The sequence below is a fragment of the Vipera ursinii genome (genome assembly GCF_947247035.1).
Source record: "Vipera ursinii genome assembly, chromosome: 6".
In the NCBI taxonomy this organism is placed as follows: domain Eukaryota; kingdom Metazoa; phylum Chordata; class Lepidosauria; order Squamata; family Viperidae; genus Vipera; species Vipera ursinii.
In genome coordinates, this window is record NC_139515.1 from 590,011 (window position 1) to 612,679 (window position 22,669).

At 46.4% G+C, this 22,669-nt stretch overlaps 1 protein-coding gene across 2 annotated transcripts in view; it reads left to right on the forward strand.

Moving 5' to 3' along the window:
- Positions 1 to 677: 677 nt before the first annotated feature.
- The window catches only part of PPARA (peroxisome proliferator activated receptor alpha), a 29,719-nt gene continuing 7,727 nt past the window's right edge, over positions 678 to 22,669 (forward strand). Inside the window, exons 1-6 of one of the 2 annotated variants that reach the window (XM_083365639.1) lie at positions 678 to 809; positions 11,746 to 11,983; positions 14,485 to 14,645; positions 16,312 to 16,450; positions 19,826 to 20,028; positions 21,912 to 22,359. In XM_083365639.1, the coding sequence (XP_083221765.1) occupies positions 11,878 to 11,983; positions 14,485 to 14,645; positions 16,312 to 16,450; positions 19,826 to 20,028; positions 21,912 to 22,359 (1,057 nt within the window). In that variant the 5' untranslated portion in view covers positions 678 to 809; positions 11,746 to 11,877. The remainder of the gene's footprint in view (positions 810 to 11,745; positions 11,984 to 14,484; positions 14,646 to 16,311; positions 16,451 to 19,825; positions 20,029 to 21,911; positions 22,360 to 22,669) is intronic. The other variant, XM_083365640.1, reaches the window with a different exon arrangement.

Sequence of the window (22,669 nt, forward strand, 5' to 3'; positions counted from 1 at the left end):
CGAGCGCATGTGTGCACAGCTCTACTTGCACGAGTGACGGGTGAGCGTGGGTTTGCACAAGCCCATTTGTGCAGGCGCAGGTGCCCGCCGTCCGTGAGCACCTACGCCTTCTCTTGGAAAGGTTTGGGATCGCCGATGTGAAATGGAAAGGAAAAAGATAGCTGAAAGTGAGCTCAGATGAATGGTGTCGATTTGAGAGGGGAGCTGCTGGAACAGATGCCCTCTGGGTGCCTCAGAGGAACCCCACATTCCAAGACCATCTTTAGGCACCCCCGCATTGCTCTGGGTGACTTAGGGAGAGAAAGGGAAATGCAGTTGGATAACATTCAGGCTTTATTAAATTTTAAATCTATTTAAAGGCGTGATTGCTATTTATAGTGGTGACCACTGAGTTAAAACTGTAGCATGTCCGTATATCTTCCGTTTGAAAATCACCAAAAACTTTGATCTCTCTCTCTGATCTGACACAAAAAAGGTGCGTCATTTATGCAGAAACTTTGGACAAATGAACAGCAGTGAATTCGCCCTTGATCTTTACTATCTAATAGGACAAGCAATTTATCTATTAATGAGTAAATTTTATTTGGGTTGCTACGTTTTTTTCTTAGAATAGACAAATTCCAGGTGTATTTGTGCAACTTAACCACATGTGAACCCTGTTATTTTTATTCTGTTTAAGGTGGAAGTAGAAGCAGTCCAGAATTCTTGGTGGATCTGCCAGCAACAAGCAAATGCACCTATATAATGGCAGAGAAACAAAAAGTGGACACATTTTCTACTTCTAGTTTTCCAAAAACCTGTCAGAAATGGTAGGTACAATTTATAATTAACATACCCTGGGAATTTCCCAGTCTTGAATGTCCAAAATAGGGAAAGTCATAAAGTACCGTTCTGTTTGTGTTAGGCCCCTTGGTTCTTTGTTTGGAGGCTGGGACCCATGAGCTGATGGTAATTTTTCCCCCCTCCCATTGCTTAATCTTACAAGAATTAAAAATGTAAAAAAGTGCACACATCAGTAACCCACTTTCATTATGGGATATTGAAGTCTGATCCTTAAATTTCATTTCAGAAATTGCTGGCTGCCTATATGCCTTGAAAGCTGCACATTACATGTTATTTGAAGGGTTGTTTGCTTTGGTTTTAACCCAAAACCTATTTGCTGAAGTGTGCCTCTGCAGAGAGATCTTTTCCCAGAGTTGACTCAATGATCGCTTATATTTTTAGAATGAGGACAATCTGGGTCAGTAGGCATTGCCTCTTCATGCTGGAAATGTTAATTACAAGGCTAAAGAAGGAATGTGTGTGAAGTTTCCTTCCTGAGCCAAAATTTTGTGATTCAGGAAAGGAACATTTCTGAGCATTGTAGAAGACTGGGAACACAGAACGGTTTCTAGTTCAGGCAATTCATCTCTGGATGCTGCCTGGTCTGGAGGAAGCTCCACGTAGATTGAGAAGGAGAAAAGAACTTTCTGGAATTTTCCAAAACCTTCCTAAACCTGTGAGCTTTTCCTATCTCTGCATATGGAATTATTATTCCTCTGATTCAGTTTCATGGTTCTCAGTGATATTGTATTCTCCAGCCGTACATAGCTGGGCTGTGAATCAAGTCCATCTGTGTAGTACGCTTGGTTTAAAATATCCTGTGATCTGCTTTTAGGGGCGTTGAATAGGGTGGTCTTGGCATGTAAATTGGGACGTGGTGTGACCATCTGGTTCTTTGCTAACTCTGAGTTAGACTACTTGAGGGGAGGAACAGCACTGCCGGGACTGGAAATGTTTGGCTGGAGTCGTTAAATGACCGGGACTGGAAATGTTTGGCTGGAGTCGTTAAATGACCAGCGACTGGCTATTCTCAGCCTGATCATCTCTAAGGCTGTCCACAGAATCCACCCCTTGCCCAGTGGCCCTTTGGGATGAGAGACTGGGTCCATGTGTTGCTCTAAACCGTGGGCATCCTGCTGTTTCCTCTTAGCAAGCTGTGGTTCCAAATCATGGCTTACGACTTAGCATTTTGTGCAAACCAAACCATTTATTCAGGGAACTATGCAAATGATGGCTGTACCAGAGAGTGATAAGGAGAGAGTGGATCTTGTGGGCCTTCTGTAGCTTTGGCAATGGCGTCTGTCTGGACGCCTGGGACGATGGGGGCCTGGAGACGGGCGTCTAGTCCTTTCTGAGGGGGCCTTTCTGGTGGGCGCACGCAGGGAGGTCCTGCCGCCCCCGTGGTTACTCCAGGGTTTGCTGCATTTTGGAAATCCTCCAGGAGTCACCGTCAGGGCTTGTGGGGGCGGGTGGGGGTTGCCCAACTCTGACTGGTGTGCCAGTTGCATATCATTGTAGACTAAGAGGCCGCAACAGTAATGACTCGTCCTCAACAAAGAATGGATAGACAGTACGAAACACTGCAAGTTGATGCTCAGCTGGTCCAGCTGCTAAGTGGGGCTGGTATATTCAGCAGTGCTAACACTTAAGAGGCAATTGTTGCATTAGTTATGACGTGTCTCTGGGTCTCAACCAAAGGGCCGGTTAGCACCCTTAAAGCCTCAGATGGCTTTGCAGCCAGCTAAATGTGGGCCTGCCCCACCCGGATGCATTCTGTCCCGTGCAATCACCGGAGGAAGGGGTGCTGGTGGCCTCTGTCCCACGAGAGGTGGGACACACTTTCTCGGAAGCAGCTCCCACCGGCCACGCGAGGTAAGGAATGTCCCAACCTCCTGGCCTTGATTAAGACTTTAACAAGTCTACTGTTCCACTGGCCACGTGGGCGCTGATGATCCAAGGACTGCCTGGGTCAGGAGAAGGAGATTATTTTTTTTTACCGGTTCTGTTAAGTTGTGAACAGAAATAGGCTGAAATGTTGCAATAGGCAGCCTAAGAACAACTGAACGACTTGACTTTGGCCAGGTGTGGTTACGTTTTTAAGTTGTGCTGTACAGATGAGAATAATTAAAATCACTGTCCTCCTGTCTGCCAGAGCTGCTGAAGCAGAGAAAGGCTGTCATGTTGCGTTTTCTGAGGCGGAAACAGCGCAATATTACAGCAGTGGTTCAGATTCCACCTTGTGTAACGGCTGCTAGAATGTTGATCATGGGCTGTAAATAGTGGTTTGGTTGTTTGCAACACGACCCATAAATCCACATTTGGGTTGTATATTCCTCTAATGTGGTTTTTATGGTAGAGGGATATTAGCCCTTATTAACAGGTTTGAAGATATCCAGACGTGAGTCTTAAGTAGCTGATTTCTTGCTTCAGCAAACTTCATGCATGCAGATGTGTTGCAAGAAATAGAGAAAGCCCGGGAAAGAGACACTGGCCCATTTTTCTGCTCAACCAAAAGGAATTTGTTCTCGTGTCACTCCTTCTAGAAACAGAGATCAGTTCCACTCTGGCTTTTCAACTTGTAAATAACTGTGGCCTGTTTGTGTGTTTCGCAATGAATCTGGTAGGAGCCTGCAGCTGCGGGCAGATACAGAGCAGCCGGGAGGAGGTGAGCTGCAGATGGAGGGGCTGCCCTGACCCCCCCCCTCCTTAAAGGAGGGGGAGGAGCAGCTGGGAGGACCAGGAGACCCCTGGGGTCCTGAACGGTCCTTGTGCCTACAAGATGCCGGTTGGGCAAGACGCCAAAGAAAGCGGGGTGGAAGAAACGGACAGCCCTTTGTCCCGAATATAGTACGGGGTCTACTGCTCGAGCAGGGCCCTGGACTGGAGAAGCCCACCGACTCAGTTATTCTGTAATGACGGAGGAAGGAACCCCAGAGGGCGTTCGGATATTATTTGTGCAATCTTCACGACTGTGTCAGAGAACTGGCTTCTCCTCCTTCCAGGATGTGCTTCCAGCTTCCTCATCTGGCAGTTCTTCGTGGTCTCGCATCCAAACTTTAATTAGGACCAACCCACATTCGCCTCTGAGACTGGCCCAGTTGGCCGACGGCTGCCTCTTGTTGACGTGCCAATTAGGGCAATACACCCTCACACAAGGGTGTCCTCTACAGGACTAATGCCCCCCCCCCCGCCCACCCAGTGAGAAGTGCCACAAAGGAGAGAATCTGATAGGGGCACAAGATGCCTTAGTTCCTCTTGCTGAAGTTCTCACTGTTTAAAAGAGGGAGGTGGTTGTGCGGAAACTGACAGCAGATCCAATTATGTATTTCTAAAAAAGCACATAATGGTTTATTTGGTGCAATTTTAGGTGCAATTTTAAGCACCAATTTAAGCAATTTTAATTCCATTAACGTGCCTGTATTTCAACTCTTTGACACAGTCTGCTGGGAAGCAGGTTGTGTGTCTTCCCCATTTCTCATTTTAGCTTTTCTGAACAAGAGTCAAACCTCCGCCTGAATGGAGGGGAGGATGGGTTCTTGTGGGGGCAAATATAGGGACGAGGTAGCGATGGGGAGGAGTGTGGCTTTCGTAAGCGGAGATAGAGTTTGAATTGGGCCAGGCTGTCACCGGCAGAGCCTGGGGAGGGTGGAAGCCCAAGTCCCTGCCGGGCATCGGCTTGTGGAGAGCTGCTTCAGAGGACCCAGTGGGAAAGAGGACGGGATCTCCGAGCTCGTCTCTCTGGAGAAAGAAATCCACACAATTCCGGGACAGAAACTTAGGGCATGGAAGTGGTAAAGCTTGGCCATCTCAGACCGGATGCTATCCTTGAATCTCCGTTTTGGTCAAAAGTCTACATGAAAAGTGAATATTTAACTACTTGTCCAAGGGCACCCGGGGCGTCTCTCTTATTGGAACCTAAGATTAGAAGGCTGGAAAACAACCGCCCAGATGTCACGTGTGGGGGGGGAGGGGGGCTGGCCTCCAGCTTGAATGGGGTTTAGTAAAAATCAGGTGCGCCTTTTTCAGCAAATGGTGAGGAAAGCTTGTTAACTCTTCTTGGAAGTAGACTGATAATGTGCTTCCTTTGATTTGGGATTATTGCGTCGTAAGAAACCAATAACGGTGGGCTTTCAAACCTAATTTCTGGTTAGTGTGACATTACACTAAATCACAGCTTTATCAGCAAACGGATGGCTGATCTGGTTTAGCACACCTGCCTTCTGACGTGTAGTGTGGGCAGTAATGCATATATTTTTTTATAGGGCAAAGAAGCGAAGACATCCACTCATGTTAGGAATAACCTCATTGCAGCCTCGCTCGATGTTTAAGACAGCGTTCTGGCTTATTTTGCAGCATTGCCTCCATGCTTTGAAGTTGGCAGGAGGGTAGGAAATGATAGCTCAAATAATTGCTAGACTAAAATTGTTGTGCAAAATTGTGACTGTGATTCGTAGGCTACGTTAAAAGGAGTAGCCCTCACGCACATGTTTATGCTGGGCCTGATGGTGGAGGGAGGGGCTCCCTCCCCACCCTAACGTTCGTTCGCTCCTTTTCATCAGATTTGAGGGCTTTGAGGGATTAAGCTCACAGCCAGTAATTTGAAGAAACACTGAATTAAAATGATTTGTTGAAGCATACCTCATTGTTAACGGCATGTTCTACTAAATACTTCCTCACTTCTACCTAAATCACAAGCTGAATTAACCCTCCCCCTCCCGCCAGCAGCAGCATTCACCGCATCTGTATGTGCCACTTCGGGACAAAGAGTTTTAAGCTTTCGAAAATAATAAGCTGCACGAGTTGACTCAGAAAATCGTATATTTCCCTTTTTGTCGGCATCCAAAGAAAAACGTGGCTGCAAAATGGATGAACTCAAAACGGTCGTATTCACTTCCCCAGCAGGAAAATTGTCACAGCACTTGGCAGGGGGGTCTTCAGCCGTGGCCTTTGATGACTTCTGGACTTCAGCTCCCAGAATTCCTCAGCCAGCGGGCCTGCTTTGAAGACCCCCCCCCCGGCCTGCCGCTTTCTTGCATTGATGACTTGGCCTAGGTTTCTCAGGGTTTTTTAAACCTTTTTTCTTCTTGATGTGGAAGGATTTCATTCTGCTTTATTTCCTTTCCAACAGTAAATTGGTTTTGACAATAAAGAGGGGGGGGGTAGGGGGAAGGAAGGAAGGAAGGAAGAGGAGGAAGGAAGTCTGTCAAACGATTCAAATAGCCCTATCCATTTGAAGACTTAAAAAACTGCCCAGTCAGATTGTTTGTTTTATTCGAGTACTCCTTCCTCCCCTTCCCCTTTCCCCCATAGCAGCAACCACGTGGGGTGGGTTGGTCTGAGAGGGCCCAAAGTCCTCCAGCTGGCATTCAGCCAAGGAAGGAAGGCAGGCGGGAGGAGAACCTCTGATTTCTAGGCCAGCCGCTTCACCCCCACACCAAAATGGCTTCCTTCAACTCTCACAGCCGATTGACCTCTTTGAAGTGGCCTGACAAGGGACGTGCAGTTGCTCTCTTAGGCCCGGCAAGACTTCTGCTTGGCTTCTGATTGTGTTTCCTCGTCAGCCTTTATTCCCCCTTCCCAGTGACCACGAGCATCATTTCAATTAAAACGAGGCTTTCCCTGGCTGCAGAAGGAACGGTCACCGATCCTTTTGCAGCAACCCTCCCCCTCTTCGTAGATGGACAGCTTTTCTCCCCAGATATTCCAGTAAAATTATGCCAACTCCAAACGATTTAATTCAGGGGTCTTCCAACCTGGTCCTTTGATGACTCGTGGACTTCAACTCCCAGAATGCCTGGCTGAGGAATTCTGGGAGTTGAAGTCCACGAGTCGATCAAAGGGCCCGGTTGGAAGACCCCTGGATTAATTGTTGCTCCCTTCTCCCCAAACGTCGGTCCTATTCTTGATAAATGCTTATCTATCTCCTTTCCTGGGTGGGTCGGGAACCACATGCTCTGGTTTCATTCAGGACTGGAGCTGGGAAGGCTTTGAGCAGCAACACCTGTATTGTTCTTGTGATTGTAGCGAAAACTCCCTGGACTCCTCTTGACTCAGCAAATGAAAGCCACCTTCACGGGCGTCTCGGCTGACCTGAGGCGGCTCTGCCGGTGAACGAGGCCTCGTCGGTTTGGGAGGGTCACCTCAGGAGTGTCCGCGAGAGCCAGTTTGGCCTAGCGGTGAAGGCAGCGGCTGGAAACCGGGAGACGGGGAATTCTAGCTCTGCCTTATTAGCCGTGAAAGCCGGCTGGGTGTCTGGGCCGGTCACTCTCGGCCCAACCTTCCTGACAGGGTTGTTGTTGTTGTTTGTGGGGAAAAGAGGAGGAAGGAGGAACATTAGGTATGTTTGCTGTCCTGAGTTAGTTATGAAAATAAATAATATGATATTAATAATTAATATTAATAAATAATAAGGCGAGATTGAAAATTAAAAAATAGTTGCTCGAAGGTGGTTCTGTGCCCAGAGTTCAACAACATTGATTGGCAGGCGTCTTTGGGGCTTGGCCTACTCAGAAACTGAGCTGTGAACCCACGGGAGGATAACAAGGCCCTGGATAGTGAGTGTTCAGAAAGGGCATCACAACATGTGTGCCCTCGGCAATGTGTGGGCTGTTCTGATCAGTAATATTTCCCAAGTAACACACACACACACACCCCAGGGATGGTGAGTATCAGACTCTTTGCTGCAATTTCACACCTGTGCACAGAAGGAGATAAAAACGACTTTGAGTTGAGCTCGGCTCCCCAGGCCTTCGTGGACTTGGAGCCCGTTTCGTTTTCTCGGCAACGGGGCGGGAGGAATGGGCCTCCCCCCCCTGTGTCTTTTTGACTCGGCAGTCTAGCTTGCAGCCTTGGGATGCCTCCCACTCAACCAATAACAAACTTTGACCTTGCTTCATTTTTCCTTTCAAGGTCAGCTAAGGTGGTGGCACCCGGCCTGGCTTAGAAGAAGGAGAGCTGCCCTGCCTGTTAACAGAGTTAGCTTTGTTAATGAGTCTGGGGTGGTTCTGTATTTCAAGCGTTGTTTGCTAGTTCCGAAAGGGGAGAAATAGCCGTTGAATTTTCTGGCCTGCTTGAAGGCTGCACGTCACAGGATCTCAATCAGACACACCTGACTTTCCAGTACTAGAATAGCAGTTCCATGCACTCCGGGCCACGCTCTGCCCTCTTTAAATCCACAAGGCAGGCTGACGGGGAGGGATTAGCTAAATCCTGCCCGGCTCTCACTGCCCTCCCTTCTCACGCCGATTGCCCTTCTCTGTGGGCGGACTCTGCGCTTGAAGGTCTGCCGGTCATCAGGGGCTTTGTAACAATCCCTCTCGAGCGTCTTGGGATCCAGCTGAAAAGGGAGAAAATCCCCAGTCAGAGTCGCTCCTCATCTGTTACTAACTGCTGCACAAGGGTCAGTCGGAGAATGGTAAATATTTTTATAGTAATTGATTTGCTGATATTATTGCGCCTGCTTTCCTTCACTGTCTTATTTTTACAGGTAGTCCTTAAATCATGATTGGGACTAGAAGTTTGGTCACTAAGCAGTGTGGTTGTTAAGCAAGTCATCCTGTGACCGGATCCAATGTTACAATAGTTTTTACTGCCGCCATTAAGCGAATCACGCGTTGAAGCGAATCCAGCTCCCCCTTTCGACTTTGCTTGTTGGAAACTGGCTGAGGAAGCCGGAAAGTGGCATTGGGTGACTGCAGGACGTTGCGACCGGTCGTAAATGTGAGCTGGTTGCCAAGCACCCAAATTTCAATCAGCTGACCGCACGGGTGGTGTGACCGTCATAACTTTGAGGAGATTCTCAGTCTTCCGGGTCATAGTTGTCCCAAAGCTGCTTTTTTTCCCAGGAGGCAACTGGGCTTCCTTATTTTTCTTTGAAGGCATTTCGCTTCTCATCCAAGAAGCTTCTTCAGTTCTCTCATAAGTTACTCACTACTCGAGTGACCCTGAGGAGACAGGCCTCCCTCCAAGTGGCCTCAGGGACCCCCTGAAAGAAGGCAAATGAGCAGCTCTCTGCAAGGAGTATAAATCCTTCCCTTCCCCACCATCCAGTCAGAACCTGAGGAAGCCTCTCGGATGAGAAGAGAAACGTCTTCAAGGAAAAACAAACAAAGTCCAGTTGCCTCCTGAAAAAAAGGCAGCTTTAGGAAACTTTGAGGACAGATTCTGTTCTCAGTGCTGTTGTAACTCCAGGTGTGAAATGTTTGTAAGTCTATTGTACTTATTGTACTTTCTCTTTTATAAACTACTTGGACAAAGTTGTTGGATTCCTAAATTAGTCAGTTTTTCTCATTATTCTCCTTTTCCCTTCCCTTTTAAAATTAGGTTTTCTAGGGGGATGTTAGCTAATCTTCAGCCCGTCGCGATCTGGTCTAGCTAGTTGAGGGAGCATTTTGTAAGTCAGAAGAGAATCTTGCCCCGTTCTGAGTTAGAGCTATATTGGAGGTGGAAGGTAGGAGTAGTGCTTCCAGCAGGTCCTGTACAAGGCAACCATGGGCCTACTTGTTCCTTAACTTTGTGTGCCAGCCTTTCATAGACTGATACACGAAGGACTCTGTGTATCTCTGGAGTAGTTGGAATCTTTGCAGGCAATACTTTTGTCAAAGAACATTCCCTATTTCTTCTGTTTTTAAATGTTATTGTGTTTCCCTCTGCAGAGGGCAATTTCTTTGTCTCCTAGCGTAGTTTACAGTCCTGTACTTCTGGGATGTTTGTGCTGCTATGTGATCAGTCTTCTTAACCTTATTTTATATTATCTTAATCAAAGTCCCGTGCTCTTGTCCTACTTTAGCTTGAAAGTGAGATTTTTTTTGGACGTATCTAGTCCTTTGTAAAAGCAAATCTTCGCTCATGCTCCCATTTGGAACCCAGGCTTCTTGAGCTTGCTGGGACTGGATTCAAGAGAGACACAGGGTTGTGTTACAGATGTTGGCTCTTGCTGCATGTCGTATCCTGCACGGGAAGAGATGCTCTGTGAGAGCATCCGAGCTTCAAAATTATTTGGGTTTCACCTGTATATAGAGCTGATTTTGCAAAGTACCGTCTAAAAGAAAGTCTGCTTATCTAAGAAATTAACATAACAGAAACAGCAACCAGATGACTTTTCAGGTCGTAGGCATCTTCAGTGATAGGACTGTTGCCAGTACCTCTAGATTAGGAGTTATCATAGGTGCTCAGAATGCTTTTGTTCCCACGTAGTTACAAAAGAGAAGACTGAAATGAAATACTTCTTTAAAACAATCCGTGCACCGCTAGAGGTGAGTCATCAGAAAGTCCTGTTCTAATAAATATCAGCAAGAGTAACTCTTTGGTGATGCTCTTCCTTGAGATTCAGTCGTACAACTTTCTTGATTCCTTCACAGCAGAGGTGGGGAATTATAGCCCCTTTATGACTTGTGGACTTCAACTCCCAAAATTCCAGCCGTGCTGGCTCAGGAATTCTGGGAGTTGAAGTCCACAAGTCATAAAGGGGCCTCGGCTCCCCACCCTTGCTTTACGGGGAAAGCCAACTCAAATAGTAAAAAGAAGATGTTCGCTCTGCTTAATATGTCCAGGTGAGGGATTACACATGAGAAGCAAAGAGCCATATTAAGTCCCCTCGTACCCAGCCATTAAACATTAGAGACGGCAAGTAAGGTGGGGAATCGGGAAAGAAGAAAGGAAAATGGATCCCCTCTGGCACTTTGGCAGGAATCTGCTATGGGGAAGGGATTTTTAACCTGTGCCGAGGCTTCTGTTTATGTCATGGCTGATCCAGCCTTCTTTGCCACCCGGGACTACAGCTTTTTTTTTTATGTTTTAGCCTGCAGGGAGGGCAAATCTTGATGGGGAGGGTGAGGCATCGTTTCTGGAGAGGGTTAAGGGTGGATGACGTTAGCCTTGCTGGGAGTCGAAACACCTATTTTCTACTTGAAAAGACCCCCCCTCAAAAAAAAAAAAAGATCAGCTTACTTAGACTTTCCCCAAAGCTTTGTTTTTGGCCCCACAGGGCCTCAGAACGGGCACCAGCAAATGTGTGTTGCTTCTTCCAGACTTAACTGATGTTAATAATGTCTGTGCTGGCATTGCCTTGGCAGAGAGCTGCAGAATGGTGGTGAAATAAACAGGGCCCCGGGTCTCCCTCTGAAGCCCCACCCTTACTGGGCAGGGATGGGAATGTCTTGACCCATACGCTCTACGGAAAACTTAACACGTCTGTTCTCTTCTGTTCATGAGCTGAATGCTTGCTTGGCAGGTTTTTCGCCAGCGAAGGGAGATGCTGGGATCCAGATTGCTCAAAGATGTTTGAAGGCAGCGCAGCTGAGTTTCTCATGGGTTCTTGGGTTGAGGTTCTTCCTTCTAAATTAGTGTTTTTCAATCTCAGCAACTTTTAACATGGTGGACTTCGACTCCCAGAATTCCCTAGCTAGCATGCTGACTAAAGAATTCTGGGAATTCAAGTCCACCCATCTAAAAGTGGCCGAGGTTGAAAAACCCTGCTCTAAATGCATAGCAGGGGGTAACGTGCCAAAAATTGTACAAGTTATGGTGACTTTCCTGGGGGAGCATTTAAAAAGAGGATGTGTAGACTGAAGAAAAATCTGTTTGAGGCACTGTTTCAAAGATGTCCTGGTCAAAAGATAGATGCAATGCCAAGTTTTATTTCAGATTTGTTTTCACGTTTGAGCCATCAGAAATAGAGTCTGAGGTGGCACTTACAGGACCCAAAGTTCGCAGCCACAAGTAGGGGCATTTTTGTCTATTGCACATGAATCTTTGGATGTGTCATTTGCCTCAAGCCACTTCTGGAATTTTGTGGCCTCCAAAACACAGAGGGCCTTGTACGAGTAGACTTGGCCAAAACGCTCACGGACAAGGAGTAGAGAGGGTCACCCACCACAAAGGAATGGCTTAGTTTGCCTTGCGAAATCCCTGTTTGCCTTTCAGACATCTGACATGCTTATGGAAAGACTTGACCTCATCAAAATGGTGGACTTAGAGTACAGCCAGCTCTGCCCCTTCATTCCCTTAAAGGACTATCAAGATCCTCTTCCTTTATCTTAAGACATTTTGCAAGCGATGGAGAGCATGAAAGAACTTTCGCTGACTATAAGCGCGGAGAGCTCTGGAGCATTAACTGACTTCCAGTCGCTGGGAAACGGTTCAGACGGATCTGTCCATACAGGTAAAATCCTTTCAATTGTTATCAGATAATAAAAGATAAAGATGATGAAATTTAAATTCAGAGCACGGCCACCGCCTTTAATTTTATCTTGCATCATGTAGATAAATTTGTTTTAATGGCCTCAGAGGCAGCTCTGAAAAGCACGTGATAACCTAAAGAAGTTAACTGATGGGCATCATTTCACATTGTCTGTATTTTGTATAGATAAGGATTGCTTTAAGTGCTTTATTTTCTAAATTCCCTAGGAAGAAACTAGATTTGGGGGGCTGGGATCCTTTTAGAAATAATTGTGCATGCTCTGAATTCAGACAGGAATGTTGGACTGTGTCACTTGTTACAATTAAGATTGTATGAAACTTGGAAATGCTCTGGAGCAATTTTTGTGATAGTAATTAGCATTCCTAAGTACGCACCCCCAGCCAGATCCCCCAAGCGGGCTGTACCCCATCCTATAAAGCCTGGTGTGCTTTTCATTTTGTTTGGAATTCTTTTTGAGAGAGGAAGAGACGAGGGTTAGAAAAGAAAGGCCAGATGCTGATCAGAGCACAATTCCTACAGAAATATGGATCTGATATAGAACGAGGGGTCCTTGGCGCTCCGTGAACTTGGCTGTTTTCTTGCAAACGCATCACTACCCAAAGCAGGAAACGTCGCCAGTGCTGGAAGGCAAAGAGGTTTGCTCTCAAGATGCGCTGGTGATGTTCCCTAGTTGGGTCATGAAAGGTCTGGAAGAAAACTGCCCAGCTCAGAGAGCGCCAAGGATGCCTCATCTCAATCCTGAGCTAATAAATATTCTTCTATATTGATACAGAATAAGACTTATTGGGAAGAAACCTGCATTTTTATCTCAGAAGGGTACCTGGCAGTGTCTTAAATTCTTTCTTGTCATTTCAAGAATTCAGAGGAATTGAATTCAAATGAAGCAAAAAGGCCTTCTTTATACAAACTTTGCTTTCCAAGAGGGTGCTGGTGCATAAGGGTTCAAAAATGATATTTTCTCTTAACCTCTCGAACCTTGAACCAACTGCCTGGATCATACAGGAAGCCAGCTTCTTTGCTTCAGAGCGTAAGACAAAAACTAACGGATAAAGAAGAAAGGTTAAGCTCTGGAGGGAGCTAAGTGTGAGTGACATAATAGGAAGCAGCCGGTCTGGGAAGGCGGTGGATCCCCTCAGCCGAGGCTTGGAAGCAGAAGACGTACATGGCCCTTCAGGGACGCCTCCGTCGTAGGCGCCCTGCCTTGGCGAGGCGACCTCTTCTCCCCGTGAACGTTCCCGCCTTGGCTCCTGGCTCCTGCTATCCAGACCTTTATTTGGGAGGGCTGGAGGGTTGGTTTTCAGGACTGAAAAAGTGATGAAAGACAGCTGCTGTCTTCCGGTATTTTGTCTTTCTCTTGTGACGCTATTTGTTGCTAAAGCAAGAAGGGGCAGTCCCACCCCGAGATTGTGCTTCAGAAAATATCCAAATTATGTATGGGGGGTGCGGACAGTGTTTGGCTTAAAAGGAAAACAAAAAAAGCGGGAATACTGGAAGATAAGTACTTACCCGTGAGTCCCCCCCCCCCGGCTCTCTCAAATGGTGAAACTAGAGCAGAGTTTTCCAGGATTGGGACCACCGTCTGTCAGCGCAGGGCCTTCTGCAGCTTGCTGGTGATTTAAGAGGCGCTGCTGCTTCAGCCCGCAATCTGAGACGCTTCGCCCATCCGTCCACTAAAGGTTTCCCGAAAGAAAATATACGGAGGAGCAGCGGGAGAATTCAGCTCAGGCCTTCAGCTAGAGATGGGAAGCGACACACCTGTCAGACTCTGGGTTCCTCCTTCCAACAGTTCTTTTGCTTTGCTGTCTGTCTGCCTTTTCTGCTTTACCAGCACGGCCGGCGGCTGAAGTTTCCCTCGGTAGGCCTCACTTCCACCATCACCTGCCTGAGTTTGCACTGAGATGTTGCTCGCCCTCTTTTCTCTCTTCTTCCTAGAAGCCCCCAGCACTCCCAGGCAGCTGATGGCTTTGAAAACCTTCCCTTCCTCTGGAGACTTTTTCTGAGGGGACACGGGATGTCTGTGTCCCTCCATTTCCGATTCCTGCCTCTTGAACATCTAGAGCAGAGATCCCCAACCTTTGGGGCACCGGGGACCGGTTCCGTGGAGGGAGGGTTTTCCGCGGACCGGAGGGTGTGTGTGGTTTTGTGTGCTGCCTGCATCCTGTGGATGGAGCTTTGCTTCTTTGTGCGGCCCAGTTGCTGGCAGGCCACAGACCGGTACTGGTCCACAGACCGGAGGTTGGGGGCCCCTGATCTAGAGCTGTGGTCGGGAACTAGGGCCCTTTTATGACTTGTGGACTTCAACTCCCAGCTTGGCTGGCTGAGGGATTCTGGGAGTTGAAGTCCTCTGGTCATAAAAGGGCCACAGTCCCCCACCCTGGTCTAGAGTGTCACGTTGGCTAGAACTTCCAGGTAAGTGGACGGGGATGACGAAAGCTGAGGCTTCCTCCTTCTTCCCTTGCCAGATTCTCTCTCGCCAGCCTCAAGCCCCTCGTCTGTGAATCTCACCGCTCTTCCGAGTAGCCGAGAGGAGCTCCCCAATGTGGCCTTAAACATTGAATGTAGAATCTGTGGAGACAAAGCGTCGGGCTATCACTACGGAGTCCATGCTTGCGAAGGTTGCAAGGTAAGGGTTTAGCTGGGGTTTTTTTCCACAGTGGCACTAAACATTATGGGAAGCTTGTATGATAGCATAAGAGAGCAGAGCTATTGAAAAGAATAAAAATGAGATTCCCCTTCATTGCGCAGAACATACTTTGTGGAGAATGTAAGTTGTTTTGTGGACATGCAGCTATCCAAACAGTTTAAGGGACCTTAGGGCATTTTTCCTTTCCAGGTAGAACAATCCCTATTTCTTAACAATGTCCTACAATATCTGCATTTTCCAGGAATGTAGCGGGCATGTCGGAAGGGAGGGGGTTTAGCTGTTTACTAATAGGTTGTCCCCATGTGATTGGATTTGTGACCTTTGAAACTATGTCTGGAAAAGCTGGAAGCAGATTAAGGTCCTGAAAAATGTTGATTTTGGACCTATCGATAATGCAGAAACTGCTCACTAGAGTAAGAACGGGGCCTCTTAAAAAGCCCCGGGATCTGCTGACATTTCACAAAGTAAAAAGGTGTGTCTGACCTCCTCTACCAATACAACTCTGAAGGAGTTCTCGACTTAACGACCACAATTGGGCCAGAATTTCCATTGCTAAGCAAGGTGGTTGTTAAGTGAGTCACACCTCATTTTACCACCTTTTTTGCCATGGGGAATTGCACAGTCATTAAGCAGATCCCGCTTCTCCCGTCTGCTTGCCAGAGCTGGCTGGCTGAGAAGGTCACAAGCGACAATCCTGGGACCCTAGAAGGCTGTAACCGTCCTAAATACAGGCTGGTTGCCAAGCAACCAAATTTTGATCACATGACCGTGGGGAGGCTACGACGGTTGTACATTGGAGGGCCGGTCATAAGGCACCTTTTTCAGTGCCATTGGAACTTTGAACGCTCGCTAAGTGATTGGTTGTAAGTTGGGGACTACCTGTATGTGAAATACTCAAAAAAAAGTATTATTGTTCTTGTATGATGACGACTTTAGCATTTTCCATGATGATGGGATATTTCTTTAATGTAAACTGGTCACCACGCTATGAAAAAGATGTGGAGACTCTGGAAAGAGCGCAGAGAAGAGCAACAAAGAGGATCAGGGGACTGGAGGATAAAACATACAAGGAAGAGTTGCTGGAATTGGGTATGGCTAGTCTAATGAAGAGAAGGACGAGGGGGGACGTGATAGCGGCCTTCCAGTATCTCAGGGGCTGCCCCAAGGAAGAGGGAGCCAAGCTATTCTCCAAAGCGCCTGAAGGCAGGGCAAGAAGCAACGGATGGAAACTCATCAAGGAGAGAAGCAATTGAGGAGAAACTTCCTGACAGAACAATGAACCCGTGGAACAACCTGCCTCCAGAAGCTGTGAATGCTCCAACACTGGAAGTTTTTAAGAAGAGACTGGACAGCCATTTGTCTGAAATGGTACAGGGTTTCCTGCCTGAACAGGGGGTTGGACTACATGACCTCCAAGGTCCCTTCCAACTCTCTCATCCTGTTATATTCTGTTATATTCCACTTTACATTTTTATTCTGTGTGTCTCTCCCAAGCCAAACTCTAGCCTAGCTGTATTTACTTCCTATAGTGCAGTGGTCTTACTAGAGGTTGTGCTTAAAACGGCACCATCCGTCCCCTTGGAAGATGACCGGTCCCCCTTTCCGAGTATTCACGTTTTCTCTCCTGACCCGCTCTTGTCCTTAGGGCTTTTTCAGGCGAACAATCAGGCTAAAACTTATCTACGACCGATGTGATCGCAACTGCAAAATCCAGAAGAAGAATCGAAACAAGTGCCAATACTGTCGTTTCCAGAAGTGCCTCTCCGTTGGGATGTCTCATAACGGTAGGTAAGGTGTCCGTCAGTTTGAGGGGGCCGTGGGAACTCTCCCCTCGGGCAGAGCCGAAGGGGCCGGAGCTGCTTTGCCGTTGGTTCTGCTGAAGGGAGCTCGGTGCAAACGCAGTGATGCCCTTGCACAAACATTTTTGCAACATTTGGTTAATAGGTAACTCTGCACAAATGTGATACATTAACATATATGTCATGGCGTTTTGTTTGGTACTTTATCCTCCCGTTTATGTTCTTCGAATATAGTAATGCACTAAACTGAAAGTGCGTGGGATGCTTTTTTCTTCAATTGAGCAATTGCAAACTTGATACGGAATGAAATCCTTGCTGTGTCATGACCCAGCAACAGCAACTAAATCCTAGCTGGCCTTGAGCCACGTCTCTTTATTGCAGGGGAGGAAAAGTCCGATGACATCTCCCAGATGCGTAATCGTTCTGTTTTTCCTTCCTCAATATACTTCTGTGTACAAATCGGTGCAGCACAGGTCTTATTTTCGGTCTCCTGGTTGCCATGGTCTGTAAAACCTGGATATAGATCCTTAGATTTATTTTAAGTTTCTCAGACTGCCCAAGGAGCTGCTGATCCACTACTACAGGGGAATTACTGAGACACTCATTTGCACCTCTGTAACTGTCTGGTTTGGCACAGCAACCAAACAAGGCGGACACAGACTCCAACGGATAGTTAGGACTGCGGGTGTGTGGTGGTGGGGGGGGAACCAACTGCAGCCAGCCTGCCTTCCACTGAGGACCTGTATCCTGCGCGGGCCAGAAAGAGGGCTGAGAAAATGTCTGCAGACCCCTCACCTCCTGGTTTCAACGCCTTCCCTCCAGGCGACGCTGCAGGGCCTTGCAGGCCAAAACATCCAGAGACAAAGACAGCTTCTCCCCCCAAAACCGTCACTCTGCTAAACCACCAATTCCCACAACCCCCTCTGTGCCCTGGGGTGTCAGACCACCTAGCAGGGGGCTGTATTACCTATTACGCTTCTCATCTGCTTCTCTTTCCTAAGCCTCTTTTGACTATAACTGTGTTATTTGTCTCTTGTGAGTTAGGCTGATTGCCTCCACTTAGCATCCTATTACGATTTACGTTGTTTGCTTATTTAGTATCCTATGACTATCACTGATTTATGATGATTGCATTTTATGGTTATGACCCGAGATTTATCCCTTGTTGCTTGTATGTACACTGAGAGCTTCTGCACCGGAGACACCTTCCTTGTGTGTGTCCAGTCACACTTGGCCAATGAAGAATATTCTGTTTTCTTCTGCTCTGTTTCCTCTGCCAGCGCAGAACCAACAGAGGCTACAGTGTGAATCCCTCTTGGCTTGCAGGATGAAGCTCTAGCTTTATCTCATGGTCTGAGGAACAGTAAGATGCCTTAATCCTAAAGCAGAGGTGGCTCCATGTTTTGTCTTAGAATTTCTTTCTGCCGGAGAGGTCTGACAAGAGTAGCCAATCCTTTCTAAGGAATTCCTGGCACAACGTAACAGGTGTATCTGTTCCATAAATAAAGGTTTCAGACTGAAAGCAAAACAAACACACACACACACACACCTCATAACTTCAGCTCTCAAGCATCAGTAACCATACTTTAGTTTGATGCAGGATTTTGGAACTTTAATACTAAAGAAATGTATTTAGTTATTTCTTCACAGATCTTCCCCTGGAGAGAGAGAGAGAGAGAGAGAAGAGAGAGAGAGAGGAGAGAGAGAGAGAGAGAGAGAGAGAGAGAGAGAGAGAGAGAGAGAGAGAGAGAGAGAGAGAGAGAGAGAGAGAGAGAGAGAAGCAGGTAACAAGTTTAGAAATGGGAGACATGGCATTTAAGTAGTCTAAATATAAAACTGCTGTGAAAGGGAATCTCTTTTCCATGTCTGAGTACTGAATGCTTTCCCACGTGGGAAAGAGTCTCAGACTGCTTCGGTGAAATTCTCGAGCTTCGCTTCACTAAAACTTTGGAGCCATAGAGCTCTCCTTCCGTGTTGTTGCATCTTGGACCTCACAACTGCAAGAGACCTTGAGGAGGTGCGTAGTATTGGTGGTATGTAGTTCCCATGCTACTTCGGTTGGCCTGTTCCAACAGAGTTGGCGTTTGCATTCACGGAGAGCCACTTCCTGTTCTCAGGATCAGAGAAAGATGCAACACGCCTGCTAGGCCAAAGCCTCTCCTCGTTCTGTGGTGTGGAAAGGGGGTCTGCAGTCCTTGAGAGACAGAAAGACAAAAGTCAGGCCCTCGTTTCAGGGGTCTCCTTTGCAGCCTCTCAAACAAGCCTTGGGTTCAGGTGAAGAAGGGCACACCTGAGAAGATGCCCACACGTAGATACTCGTTCAATCAAGGAGACGGCACTGCGAGGGTTTATTGCATTTGAGTTTAACTACTTGGAGGCTCTGTGTTGACTCACTGTTCTTATATCGGTGTTTTTCAAGCTAGCTACTCGAGATGTATGGACTTCCAGCTTCCAAAATTCCAGGGCTGGCTGGGGTATTCTGGGAGTTGAAGTCCCAGCGCCTTAAAATGGCTATAGGTGGAAAACACTGCATTAGACTTTTCTGAAATTTTCCTTCTGTGTTTTATATATAATTTTATTAAAAGATTTTTTTAAAAAAAGATAAAAACACATAAAAATTAATATAAGGTAAGAAAAGAAAAAGAAATGACGTCTTCTTTCTTGATTACTTTTTTCCTTCTACATTTTATATTAAAATAATTATAATTGTCATAGATTTCGTTGCAACACCAGCTTTCAGCCACGCTTCTCACCCTGTCTCCACAGAACCTTTGACATATGTATATGTTCCTCTTTCCTTCTCCTCACCTTGATCTTTCTGTATACTTAAGGCGCTCTCTCTCTCTTTTTTCTGTCCTCTGAGTTTTGTTCTGTTTTTCACCTTCCTTGAGTTTGACCACGGTGAGATAGGAAGCATGATTGCAAACGGTTAGGGAATTGGGCTGCATTTCAGTAAGTGCCTTTGAAATGAAAGGAAGGATGAGAAGCACAGGTTGAATCCTGTTGACTCTCTGATGGGTGCAATCTTGCTATGTTCATGATTTATTTAGAAGGGATTGGCTGCATGTGGATAAAAAGGATCTCTCAGTCATGGGTAAATTGTAAATAAGCCTGGTCTGTTCTCTCTTAGTACTATTGAAATTGAATGTGTCTACGCCACTGTTTTTCAAACTTGGCAACTTTGCGGTGTCATCTGGGGAATTTGGGGTATTGAAGTCCACCCCTTTTAAAGTTGCCAAGTTTGTAAAACACTGGTCTACGCAGTCCTTACACAACCCAACTTACGATTGAGCCCAGAATGGGTGGGAGGGTGTGTGTTGTATTCTTATGCTCCCTTTTCAACGCTTGTTTTCCCCTCAGCCATTCGATTTGGACGGATGCCCAGATCAGAAAAGGCAAAGCTGAAAGCTGAAATTCGAACAGGTGAACTTTGTATAGAAAATTCCGAAGTCGCAGATCTTAAGTCACTGGCCAAGAGAATTTATGACGCCTATTTGAAAAACTTTAATATGACCAAGCTCAAAGCAAGGCTCATACTTGTGGGGAAAGCCAATAACAATCCTGTAAGTATGCACCATCACAGAATTGCACAAAAAGCCAAATGCGTGAATGGCACACTGATGCACATATAAGAGAATAGATTTATAAAGCAGTGATAGAAATTTTCTCCTCTCTGACAGTACCTTTCTTTTGTGATGCACACTGGCCCTTGTGTTAAAAAAGTTTTGATTAGCCCTGATAACTTACCCATATGTAAATATACTAAATCGCTTAATTTGTTAAAGAGACCAAAGTTTCTGTAGCTGAGTGACAGCTTTATTTTCCAGATATTTTAATAATGTATGTCTCAATTTTCATTAAGCACTCACAACCATTTACCAAGCAAATGAACATCATAACACACCCACACACCAAAAGCCCTTTTTGCAATGCAGTTAATATATGGGAATTAAATTCAAACTGTTTAAAATAAGCGGCAGATTGAGACATTTGAAGCCTCACTTGCTGAATCATCAATACGTAAGACACATATTTAGGAAATGTTTAACTAGGAACAGCCACATGTGTGATCTTAAATTCCAAACCATCCGTTTCCACAATTATTTCCTACGGAAGAACTAATTTACCTAACATGTCATTTCAATTGAATATGCTGAAAGAAAGAACATGGAGCATGTAACAAGCATTTAAAAAGAGTGCTGCTGCAAAGTTTGGTAAAAATGCTTCTGTGAGTTGACTTCACCTAAAACAGGCATGTCAAACTGCTGGCCCGTGGGCCGGATGCATCACGATGAAAGCGCGCCCACCCCATTGCCGGCAATGGGGGAAAAGTCATGATACGTCACGCAACGTCCCATGACGTCGCGAGTTTGACATGCCTGACCTAAAAGGAAACATCTGTTGCATATTTTGGGACTAAGCAATTTATTAATACAGCTAGTCCTTGTCTTACGTTCACAATTGAGCCCAAAAATTATGTTGCTAAGTGTGACATTTGTTAAGTGAGTTTTGCCCCATTTTACAGGATTAAGAGAATCACTGCAGTTGTTAATCACACGGTTGTTAAGTGAATCTGGCTTCCCCCAGCGACTCTGCTTGCCAGAAGGTCGCAAAAGGGGTTCACGTGACCCCAGGACTCTGCGACCGTCATAAATATGAACCAGTTGCCAAGCAACTGAATTTTAATTGCATGACCATGGGGATGCTGCAATGGTCGTAAGTTGAAAAATGGTTATAAGTCACTTTTTCCAGTGCCGTTGTAACTTTAAATGGTCACTAAACAAACTGTTGTAAGTCAAGGACAACCTGTAAATGAAACCTTAGGGACAGGGTATCCTTACGTTTGAAAGGACCCTTTGTCTAAGCCAGGGGTAGGCAACCTCGGCTCTTTTATGACTGGTGGACTTCAACTCCCAGAATTCCTGAGCCAACCAGGCTGAGGGGAAAGGGAGAGGTTTCCAAGCTGAGCCGTGCTGGCTCAGGAATTCTGGGAGTTGAAGTCCACGCGTCATAAAAGAGCCAAGGTTGCCTGACCCGGGTCTAAGCTTTGGTCAGTGTAGTTCCCAAATAAACCATCCCTAATAAATAGCTTGCTCATCTCCACTTCAGCACATCCGGTGAAGAGACCCGTTGTCCACCTGTCCCTGGGGTTAGTCATTTTTTTCTGCCATTTGAGTAGAATCTGCCTTCCTGTCCCCTTAACCCACGATCCCCTGTCCCGTGTTCTGGAAAGAGAGAGAACCGTTGATCCCTATGGCTGCTGTGCAGGTGTGTTATCAGAAGTAGCTCAGACGGTCACAGAGAGAGGAGTCCTCTGGGCTTTTGGTATTATTTAATTTAATTTAATTTAATTTAATCCTGGTTCCCCAAAGAGAAAAAGGTTGCACATTATTCTTCCTGGCAGTTACTTAGTCCAGGCGCCCGCACTCTTCCTTTTTCGCCGCAGCCGTTTGTCATACACGATATGGACACGCTGTGCATGGCTGAGAAGACGCTGGTGGCAAAGCTGGTAGCGAACGGGATACAAAACAAGGAGGCAGAGGTGAGGATCTTCCACTGCTGCCAGTGCACCTCCGTGGAGGCGGTGACGGAACTCACGGAATTTGCCAAGTCGATTCCTGGCTTCTGCAGCCTCGACTTGAACGACCAGGTGACCCTCTTGAAATACGGGGTGTACGAAGCCATCTTTGCCATGTTGGCCTCCGTGATGAACAAAGACGGGATGCTCGTCGCTTACGGGAACGGTTTCATAACACGGGAATTCCTCAAAAGTTTAAGGAAGCCTTTTTGTGACATCATGGAGCCAAAGTTTGACTTTGCTATGAAGTTCAACGCCCTGGAATTAGATGACAGCGATATCTCCCTTTTCGTGGCTGCTATAATATGTTGTGGAGGTAAGCCTTGGGTCACTGTTGTCCTTCCTGTAACAATAGCGATACAGTTTACGGAGCGGGCTTCTCGTAAGGTTTCTGCTTTCTGCTGAAAAAGGAACCCATTTAAGGCTCAACAGGTATTTCGAGTTCAATATTTATTGTCCATACTTTACCGGAATTATTCCAATATTTTTCTGGCGGCAGCAGGACCGTTTCATGTTTACAAACTGACATTTCCGTATGAAAGTCTTCCTAATATAGTAACTTCATCCTCGTAGTCAGTCAAGGATCAATATTAACTCTGATAACGCAGCCCAAAAAGTTCTGCCTC